Source organism: Brachionichthys hirsutus, chromosome 13, assembly GCF_040956055.1.
Source record: "Brachionichthys hirsutus isolate HB-005 chromosome 13, CSIRO-AGI_Bhir_v1, whole genome shotgun sequence".
Classification (NCBI taxonomy): domain Eukaryota; kingdom Metazoa; phylum Chordata; class Actinopteri; order Lophiiformes; family Brachionichthyidae; genus Brachionichthys; species Brachionichthys hirsutus.
The window spans coordinates 10,642,608-10,653,103 of NC_090909.1; the positions used below are offsets into that span (position 1 = coordinate 10,642,608).

At 41.7% G+C, this 10,496-nt stretch overlaps 1 protein-coding gene across 1 annotated transcript in view; it reads left to right on the forward strand.

Annotated features, from left to right (window-relative positions):
• The first annotated feature begins 507 nt into the window (after positions 1 to 507).
• The window catches only part of LOC137902739 (zinc finger protein 420-like), a 103,645-nt gene continuing 93,656 nt past the window's right edge, over positions 508 to 10,496 (forward strand). The window contains exons 1-3 of the mRNA XM_068746808.1: positions 508 to 732; positions 1,985 to 2,690; positions 8,334 to 9,234. Of these exons, the coding sequence (XP_068602909.1) occupies positions 561 to 732; positions 1,985 to 2,690; positions 8,334 to 9,234 (1,779 nt within the window). The 5' untranslated portion in view covers positions 508 to 560. The remainder of the gene's footprint in view (positions 733 to 1,984; positions 2,691 to 8,333; positions 9,235 to 10,496) is intronic.

Here is a 10,496-nt window from a genome sequence, read left to right on the forward strand (position 1 = left end):
AGCGGAGTATGCGCAGAACTAACCTGTACGTGATGCAACAGGATTGCGATGACGGTAGCGCTGTACAGATAATATGCAAGCTCCGAATAAAGTATATTAAAGACCAGTTAACGCGCCTTGTCTGCATCGTATAAGCAAGACAACATAGTATCTGTTTGCTATTTTAACAGAAGACTGGCACAGATATTTCATATGAGTGCCTGAGAACTGCTTTAACTGTGGGTAAAGGGTCTAATATGTCTCCTTTAAATTTGACTTAAATCTCAGGAAATTGAGTTTCTAGAATGCTTCGGTCCCTGCTGGAATAAATGGAAGTTGATTATTCCTTTCTATTGATTTGAAGCGCTCGAATTTTGATTCCCTTCCGTCAGTCGTCGTAGTTTTACTCTCAGCGACAGCGGAACAAAAAAGCTTAGATGATTTCCGAGTCGGAGGTTATTGTGGGGGACAACAACCGGAAGTCAACAAATGCTGTTTTTAGCGTTAGCTCTCTGCACACGTGAGATCAGTGAAAGTCGGTGTTTGATTTGTTCCTCAAGTATTTCGTTCAGTTAACAAAAATGTCTTCGTTTGAGTTCTTGGGAAATGTAGTTAAAAAGCCAGTAACAGCTCCGGAGGAGGATATCTCTGGAAAGTATGAAAAAACTGCCATCAAGGACGAAGAAGAGTTCTATCGTCAACAAGGACTGCTGGGTCGGAGCCTGAGACCCGAATTGAAGTTACACAGGATCGGTAAACAAAAAGTCATTAGACATTAATAAAACGGAAGATTTGACGGTCAATTTATCCATGTTCGATCAAACGGTAACTTTTTTCCTCGTGTATTGTTTAAGGACTTTCAATGGAACAAGACCGCAAGGGCTTTTTAGAAATGCTCCTCTTAGACAGGATGTTTGACTGTACTTGTACTCTAACATTCTATCTAATACATATATGCATAATCATTGTAACTGATATTGAAATATATTAGTTAATTGTTGACCTAGTATGTTCATTAAGATATTGGTTGTTACCCTCGCCGAAGAGGAGGCGAGGGTATTGCAATTGGGTTCGTTTGTTTGTTTGTTTGTCTGTCTGTCCGAGCGCATAACTCAAAAACTAGTAACCCAATCGACTTGAATTTTTTACACAAGCAAGGTTCTGTCCGTGGCTCGTTCCTCCCCGAGAATGGCGTTGATCCGGATCTGGATCCAGCTTCTACAATTTTTTAAAGGATTCTTTAACATTGCGAGATAGGGCACTTTTTTACATTTTTCTTAGTTTCTTCAAAACGCATAGCGGTATGGATCTGAAAAAAATCACACATAAGTACTCCTTAAAGGTCTATGACCATGACTAGTTTTGGCCGGATCCGGATCACAATCCGGATCTGAGAGCTAATTTTCGTTCTAAAATCGGCATTTTTCAGGAGTCCAACCTGACCTCAATTTTGGAGCTAGAGACTTCAAATTTGGTGTGCACACTCATAGTTCATTCTAGTTTCATATATGTTACAGTTGTAGTTGTATCTTGTCCGGTTCTGGAGCAGCAAGCTAGCGCAGGTTTGGCCCCTCTGATCCGGAAGCCCTGTTTACTGTCTCACAAGATCCAATAGTCTATTGGAGGCGAGGGTCTGCAATCTCTGATTGTCTTTCTAGTTTGTATTTTTGATTTATTGTCTGGGGTCTAAGTAGACCGCAGAACACCCAGAGAACTGTATTTTTTCTCTTTTCAGGACAAGCGACCAACAAGGTATTTGTCCAAATTGTAGCCTTGTTTAGCTAGCGCTTAATATTGTTTGTTATGTATTGCGCAATGTATTCATATTTCTTTCATATGTCGTATGACGTAAGGAGAAAGCTGTAAAAGAGAGAGAAGATCAATAAAAGCCCTTTTCAGAGAACCAACCTGTGTCTGTGCTGTCATGGAAAGAGCTACAATTATTATCATCTACGTCTGTGTCATCACAATAGCGTCACCTTCCTCTTGTTCTCTGTCCCTCCAGATTGCCCACAGTGTCATGTCTGTAAGGAGGAGGAGGAGGTCCCTGCTGACCAGCAGCTCTGGAACCAGGAGGTGAAGTCCAGCATGAAGCAAGAGGACCCAGAGCTTCCTCACCTGAAAGAGGAACCGGAGGAACTCCTCACCAGTCAGGAGGGAGAGCAGCTTGTACTGAAGGAGGAGACTCATGTCATCATGTTGACTCCAGCTCATGAGGAAAATGACCAGAGTGAAGATCAGACTCTGTACATGAAAGATGAAGATGGTGCAGCAGAAACAGAGTCTGTCGTCAACATGCCGATTATAATCTCTGTGGTTGGAGCAGCAGACATTGACCTGCTGATCTCTAACAGCTCTCACGTATCTGTCAGCCATGATGAGGGAGGTGAAACGAGCAGAGAAGATGTTGAGATTGAGCCCCAGTTTCAATCCCAGGGAAGAAATAACGCAAGTAAGAAGCCATATGTTTGTAAATTATGTAACAAGGATTACACAACACGCAAGAGCTGGAAAGTCCACATGAGAATCCACCCAGAAGAAAAGCCTTATGATTGTAAAACATGTGGGAAATATTTCAGACAAAAAAGTCACTTTATTGATCACATGAGAATCCACACTGGTGAGAAGCCCTATGACTGTAAAACATGTGGAAAACAATTCATACAAAAATGTAATTTGAAAAGACACATGAGAATCCACACTGTTGAGAAGCCCTATGACTGTAAAACATGTGGGAAACAATTCATACAAAAATCTAATTTGAAAAGACACATAAGAATCCACAATGATGGTTAAGCCTTATGATTGTCAAACATTTGGTGAACAATTCACACAAAATTCTAATTTGTAAAGGCACATGATAATAAAAACGGGAAAAACCTTTCAGTTACGCCACATGAAATGTGTCCACCCTGGGGGGAAGGCCTCCCTTTGACAGATCTGTGAAAAAATATATTTAGTATATGAACGGACAATTTTTGGACATTTTTGTAAGATGGAGCACATTGAGTTGGTCTCTTTCAGAAGGATTTCTGAGAATTGAACTTTGTCTTCAGGAACCTGTTATGTAGAAATATTTGTTCTTGAATGTTGATTGTGTTGAATACTTTATTCATGACTATCATTCTGTAAGAATATATTAAAGATCACTTTGTTTTCTGACTGCAGAGAAATTATTGAAAGTAGTCAGCAACCAGAAATGGAAGTTGTTGCAAAGGACATTCTTTTAAAGGTCCCATATTATGAAAAACTCACTTTTACCATGTTTCTACACTATTATGGTGATTTTGGGTCCTTATCAAACTGAAAACAGCTAAAAGAAGAAAAAGAAAGTTAAAGTTAGACGATAGAAATGATAAAACCAGGGTTTGCAGGGTTAGGGTTAGGGCTCCTGGAGACCAGAAGCCGTCCCGTGAAGCGGATTCAGTCTCAGCGTGGTTCTGAAGGCGCAGGTTGATGCTTTTCAGTGGGCAGGATGGTTTGCGGAGGATTCTTTTGCACCCAAAACACGCTCTCCGCTCTCAACGTACTTTATGTCGTAAGTGTTTAATTCATTTAAATCTTTCTCGCTGATGGAAAGATAAGAACTTTAAGGCATCACGCAGCGGAACCCGTTTGTCTGACCGGGTTCCATGTGTGAAAACCGGCGACAGGTGTTCACACACGGAACAGGTAATAAAGCCAGTTTATCAATAGTAGTATTGTTACTGCAGTGACGAGAACAGATGCTCTTTGTTAAATTTAATCTAAGCTATTTATGAATGTCTAAACATCTGAGAATTTAATTAAGACCTACGAGTTTCAGCCAAGAGACAAAATGATGCTGGGTTCGGGTCTCAATTAGAACGTAGGAAAATACCAAACTCTACAGAAAATTATTTCAATCGTTTTCGCTCAGTAAAGTTATTTACTGATCATTCCTATGTTGTTTTCAGAGTTGACCACGTGACTGTACGTTCTTCAGTTTCTGATGCCAAATGGGGATTAAGAAATTTAATTTCATGAATGAATTCGGGCATCAGTGGGCAAGTATTTAGAAAGTAAAATGCTTTGTACGGATAAAAAAAAGATGGTTTCTGATGCAGAAGTGAAATTAGGTGACCTAAATTCAATTTCATCCTCAGATGGAAAACTGCCTTCAACACAGTAAAATGAAGTTTTGAGAATGGGACGAGGAGATCAGAGGTTTTCCCACATAATGAAACAAAAACAAGGGAATATATATGTAGGCGTGTATAAGTATGGCAACAGTATAAGTAATATTAACCGTATGTGTATACGTTTTATGCCTTCATGCTAAATAGACTTGATAGTGCCACTAACAAGCTGATTTGATTCTAACGGAGAGACAGTCTGCCTCCGTGGTGCGAGCGGGCAGCAAAACAACACCAAACGGAACGGATCGAGTTTACGCCACCAACCTTAAAAACAGACGAGGACGAATCGTTTCCGTATCCAGTCGGAGTGAAAAAAGTAATCGATTACTTTTGAAAAAAAAGTAAAAGTAATATTATTATTCAAAATGAAAAAGTAATTCATTACACTCCTCGTTACTGGTAAAAAGTAATATTATTACTTTAAGTTACTAGTTACTTTCGTTACTTTCCCAACACTTATCATTATGCGAACATAATAAAATCGTGTGAAGGCCACGGCTTAAGGCACTCATCGGAACATAAACATATAATTCTGAGAGATTACAATCATCAATCAATATCTTTGCTAATATTGGTACAAATGTATTATAAACTAAAGTTTATGTTCACCAAGCCTGCTACACATGGACGTAGTGAGGGAGGACATGAGAGTGGCTGGTGTTGGGCAGGACGATGCAAAGGACAGGGTGAAGTGGAGAACGTTGGTTTGCTGTGGCGACCCCTAACGGGACAAGAAGAAAGTAGTAGCATAAATGACAATCTTAGTTTAGGAAATGTCTTTATCTCTCTCCCCCCCACATACCGGTACTGTATATCTAAATGAATAAAATGAAAATAAGAAAACATAAAAAAAAAACATGAACTTGTATCATTGTAAAATTATATTACTGTGAAGTATTTGTATATTGTTTTCTGTATTTATTTCTGCACTATGTACATCCTGTTAATTATTCTCTTTCTTTGTTGAGTGGAGCGTTTAATAAGGGGATTATTAAAGGATTCTGGTGTAGCGCAGGTTCGGTAATATGCCGACGTCATCATCCCGCGACATCGTTCTCATTGCGGAAGTGGATAGGAGGAGAAAGTCGAGGAGGCATTGGGACAAGTTCCTGGTAGGTTGCAGTAACAAAGACCAGATAAGAGCGATCGGGGACGAGGATTAGCGTTAAAAGGAATACTCCGGACTGGTTTAGCTAACCGTAGCTAGTCTCGCTCCGGAGACTGTTTTTATTGTTCCGGCCTGGATGTGAGGTGATAAGAGACTGCGAGAAGACGTCGCTCACGGGAGTCTAGGTCTAGACCAGCAGGCCATTTTAGGACACGTTCGCATTTTCCTCTTGACGTGAACTCGGACCAGGAACTGAACTACTAAATCAGGCACGTCTTTATTTAGGTTCGCTCGTAGAGTGAAGCGGCCATAAAGGTTTGAACCTCACTGCTCCCAAGCATCGCCCAGACCTGCGACTCTAAAGCTTCCATTGCTAAATAAGCCCCCCGGTGCGTGTGCGTGTGCGTGTGCGTGTGTGTGCGTGTGTGTGCGTGTGTGCGTGTGTGCGTGTGTGCGTGTGTGCGTGTGTGCGTGTGCGCGTGTGTGCGTGTGTGCGTGAGATTGGTGCGTGGGTCCCTCACGTACAGTTTTTACAGTACAGTAATTTAGGTGGTGATTCAGAAGAGATTCTTGATCATCAATTTAATGTTGAAAACCCCGTTTCCAGACAAATAAGCTTTTACTTTTTATGGTTGGTGTGTGAAGATACCAAGAACAATGAATTCGCTTTTGATGTTGATCCAGATCACCATGTGGATTGTGGAAAGGGTAGATCCGATTAAGAGGGGAATGAGCTGTGTGGCGGAGGTCTGCGCTCTGTGAGTGCGTTTCTACGTTCCGTTGTTATTAGCATTGATGTGCGTGTTTCAAGGGACTATCATGCAAAATGTCTTCGGGGTCTAATCCATAATGAGGTCGGGGATTTTTATTCTTTTTATTTTGACAGTATAACCGTTTGTGAGGGTTGCTCTGTTAAGGTAAGTTGCTGCAGGTTGATTTCTGCACCTGCGAAGGCATTGTTGAACTGAACCAGGCGCACCTGTTACACATCTCATCTAATCAGCTCCCGCCTCTTTCAACCTGCCTCTGCCGAAATATCCTCTGTTTCCTCGGTATTTTCAGGCTATTGTATCCTGTGTCATCCCATAATCCCTCGTTCCATCTTAATAGATACCTTAATACCCGAGGAAACAAATCCATCTGAACTCTGGGTCAATTTTCACCACAAAACAATTTTTTTTTTGACACTTTTAATATCTCTCTCGATACCTCCATGAAGACGATTGTGTTTTTCCTGGCTTTTACCAAGAAAAAACTTGCTGCCATACTAAACGGTAGCAGTGAGCTGGGTGCTGCAGCCATTTGACGTCACACCCAGAATGCCTTGCTACGTAAACAACATTGGCGACCCCCCCAACAAAATGGATTTTATACCTTACAGGAAATAATTATATATTTTTGTCAACGTATTTGCGTAGTAGAGGTATATTCTTGTGTTTTTAGACTGATTTGTCAAAACAGTCGGATCAGTTTTGTGCCTTTGTAGAAACTGCGATCAGTTGTAATGCAAACATATAAATAAGAAACTGAAGCAAATTGCATGTTTTTCTTGAACTACTAAACAACTAAAATGAGTTTGACACCCCTGGTCGATTGCGATAAAGCCTAAAAATATTGCGATATTGGTTTGAGGGCGGCTCGGTGGCGCAGTGGTAAGCACTGTTGCCTCACAGCGAAATGGTCGCGGGTTCGTCTCCGACTTGTGGCCATTCTGTGAGGAGTTTGCATGTTCTCCCTGTGTCTGCGTGGGTTCTCTCCGGGTTCTCCGGCTTCCTCCCACCACCAAAGATGTGCAGCCTAGGCTGATTGGTGACACTAAATTGTCCGTAGGTGTGAGTGTGTGTGTGGCTGGTTGTCTGTCTCTGTGTTGCCCTGCGATGAACTGGCGGCTTGTCCAGGGTGTACCCTGCCTCTCGCCCATTGACTGCTGGGATTGGCTCCAGCTTGGCCCGCGACCCGATAACGGAATAAGCGGTTGGGACAATGAATGGACAATGAATGAATGGTTTGAGGCCATATCTTGCAGCCCTTGTTCGACATATTTGACAAGGTTGGAGGAGCTTGTCCTGTCAATGCTCATGCAATGCTAATTCCTGTTTGGCTAGGAAGCAAGCTACATTAATGAAGTCTTATAAAATCTCTGTTTTCCTTTAGCGTTGTGGATGCTAATATTTAGCCTCCGCTGTTCGTTCAAAGTCTATCCTCGTAGTTCCGAAGGTTTTTAAAGAAATGTTTGTTGAGGCTTCTTGGTAGGTTTTATAAGTCACAAAAAAAAATGTGTCAAAGAATATCACTATAACTCATGCAAGTAAAGACAAATACCTTAAAGTAAAATTTTCCACCGCACATGAAGATAACATGAATTCACTTTGTCTTTTTTGTCTGCAGGTATTTCAGCTACAGGATGCCTTCAGTTGATGATTTAGAGAGTTTTTAAAAAGCGACCAACAGATGAGTGAAAAGAACTGAGAAGATCGATCACCAGCAAAGACTGCTAGAAATCTCCTGGACACCCAAAATGAAATTACACAGACTAAGTATGTATGTCCTTGCATGTCTGCATTTGTTTCATCACAGCAGCATCCAATTCATTCAATCTGTCCTCCAGATTGTCCACAGCAACATGCCTGTAAGGAGGAGGAGGAGGAGGAGGAGGAGGAGGAGGAGGTTCCTGCTGATCAGCAGCTCTGTAAGGAGGAGGAGATGAACTCCAGTATGGACAAAGGGGACCCAGAGCCTCCACATGTGAAAGAGGAGCAGGAAGAAATCCCCACCAGTCAGGAGAGAGAGCGGCTTGGACTGAAGCAGGAGATGGAAACCTTCATGCTGAGTCCTACTTGTGAAGAAACAGAGCACAGCAAAGATCAGACTCTGTTCCTGAAATCTGAGGAAGATGCAGCATCGGAAGAGTCTGGAGTTCTCATGCCAGTTATTGGCTCTGTGGTAGGAGCAGCAGACATTGACCAGCTGCTGTTCTCTAACGGCTGTCATGCATCTACTAGCCATGATAAGAGAAGTGAGACATGTGAAGAGGATGTTGAGTTTGAGCCCACACTTCAATCCCACAGCAGAACGAACAGAAAAGGGAGACCATATGTTTGCACGACATGTAGCAAAGCTTTTACAACAAATGAACACCTCATAGACCATATGAGAATTCACACAGGTGAGAAGCCTTACGAGTGTGAAACATGTGGGAAACATTTCAGACAGCGTAGTCATCTGACAGTCCACATGAGAACCCACACAGTTGAGAAACCTTACGAGTGTGAAACATGTAGGAGACAATTCAGAGATAATAGTCAGCTGACAGTCCACATGAAAACCCACACAGGGGAGAAGCCTTACGAGTGTAAAGCATGTGGGAAGCATTTCAGTTTAAGTTATAAATTGAAGGTTCACATGAGAATCCACACGGATGAGAAGCCTTATGAGTGTAAAATATGTGGGAAACATTTTAGAGATAATTCTAAGCTGACAGTCCATATGAGAACCCACACAGGTGAGAAGCCTTACGAGTGTAAAATATGTGGGAAACATTTTAGAGATAATTATAAGCTGACCGTCCACGTGAGAACCCACACAGGTGAGAAGCCTCACAGGTGTAAAACATGTGGGAAGCATTTTAGAGATCATTCTAACCTGACCGTCCACAAGAGAATCCACAAAGGTGAGAAGCCTTACGAGTGTAAAACATGTGGGAAGCATTTCCGTATTAATCATAAACTGACAGTCCACATGAGAATCCACACAGATGAGAAGCCTTGCGAGTGTGAAACATGTGGGAAACATTTTAGAGATAATGGTCAACTGACAGTCCACATGAGAACCCACACAGATGAGAAGCCTTACAGGTGTAAAACGTGTGGGAAGCATTTTAGCCATTGTGGTAATTTTGCAGTCCACAGGAGAACCCACGCAGATGAGAAGCCTTACGAGTGTAAAACATGTGGGAAGTATTTCAGTGTTAATTCTAAGCTGAGAGTCCACATGAGAAGCCACACAGAAGCCTTAAATTAGTCAAGTGTGAAACATTACAGATGATAGAAGGAAAGAAAGCCTTCATTTGTCATCATGTGCTGCACTTCTTACACTGCAAACACACAAAGGAATTGCATTTACCGTATTTTTCGGATTATAAATCGCAGTTTTTTTCATAGTTTGGTCGGGGGTGCGACTTATAAATCGGAGCGACTTATATATGCTTTTTTTTATTACCGTATATCATTTCACATGTTATTTTCACATTAAACCGCAAGAGGAATGGATCGACAAAGCATGGGCTTCAGTGACAACCGAAACCATCCTGTCGGGATTCAGAAAGGCTGGAATAATTGGAACTGCAACTGACGATGAGTCCGATGTAAGCGACGTAGAAGAGGAAGCGGCGTCTTGTCTACCTGCCGAGTTGGGGGAGTTATTTAAAAGTGACACCGAGGATGAAGATTTCCTTGGATTTGGTGATTTGGAGTAAAACCTGATATTTTGGTAAACTTGTTAGCATGTTCTTTGTGCTAGAGTTATCTGAATAACTCTTGTAAAAGACTGTTCTGGGTTACCGTAAAAAGGAGGTGTGTCCATCGGAGTTGCGTAGAGCGAGAGCTGCGGTGTTATGTTGGAAAAAAAAGAAGTGAAGCGGAGCCTGATGTTCTCTATTTTATTTTAATTTAATTTATTTATTTTAAATTGCTTTTCAAGATGACATGTATGTTGTTTGGTGTTGGATTTTATCAAATAAATTTTCCCCAAAAATGCGACTTATCCTCCAGTGCGACCTATATATGGTTTTTTCTTCTTAATTATGCATTTTTTGGCTGGTGCGACCTACAATCCGGAGCGACGTATAATCCGAAAAATACGGTGCACCTTCGTGCAACGGGCCCCGCGAAACAACCTCACACATGCAGGGACCCTAGCATGCGGAGAGGGAATAGGGTGAAGGCGCCGCCATGATCGGCGCAGTTGGGGGTAGGGGGGGGTGCCTTGCTCAAGGGCACCTCAAAAGATTTTGTGAAAAAAAAAGAATACTGTTTATGATTTTACTAAATGCAGAAGATCCCTTTCAGGCTACAGTTTATTTTCTATGGTTCATGGTAAAATATGCAGTCTCCTATCAAATGGGCGAATAAATGAGTCCAGTTTCAATAACTGAATCGAGTTCAAGTTTCATCCATGCAAAGATTTGATCTTGAATACTTGTGTTGATTAGTGATTCATGACTTCCAATTTTATTAAATGTATACAGCTCCAAG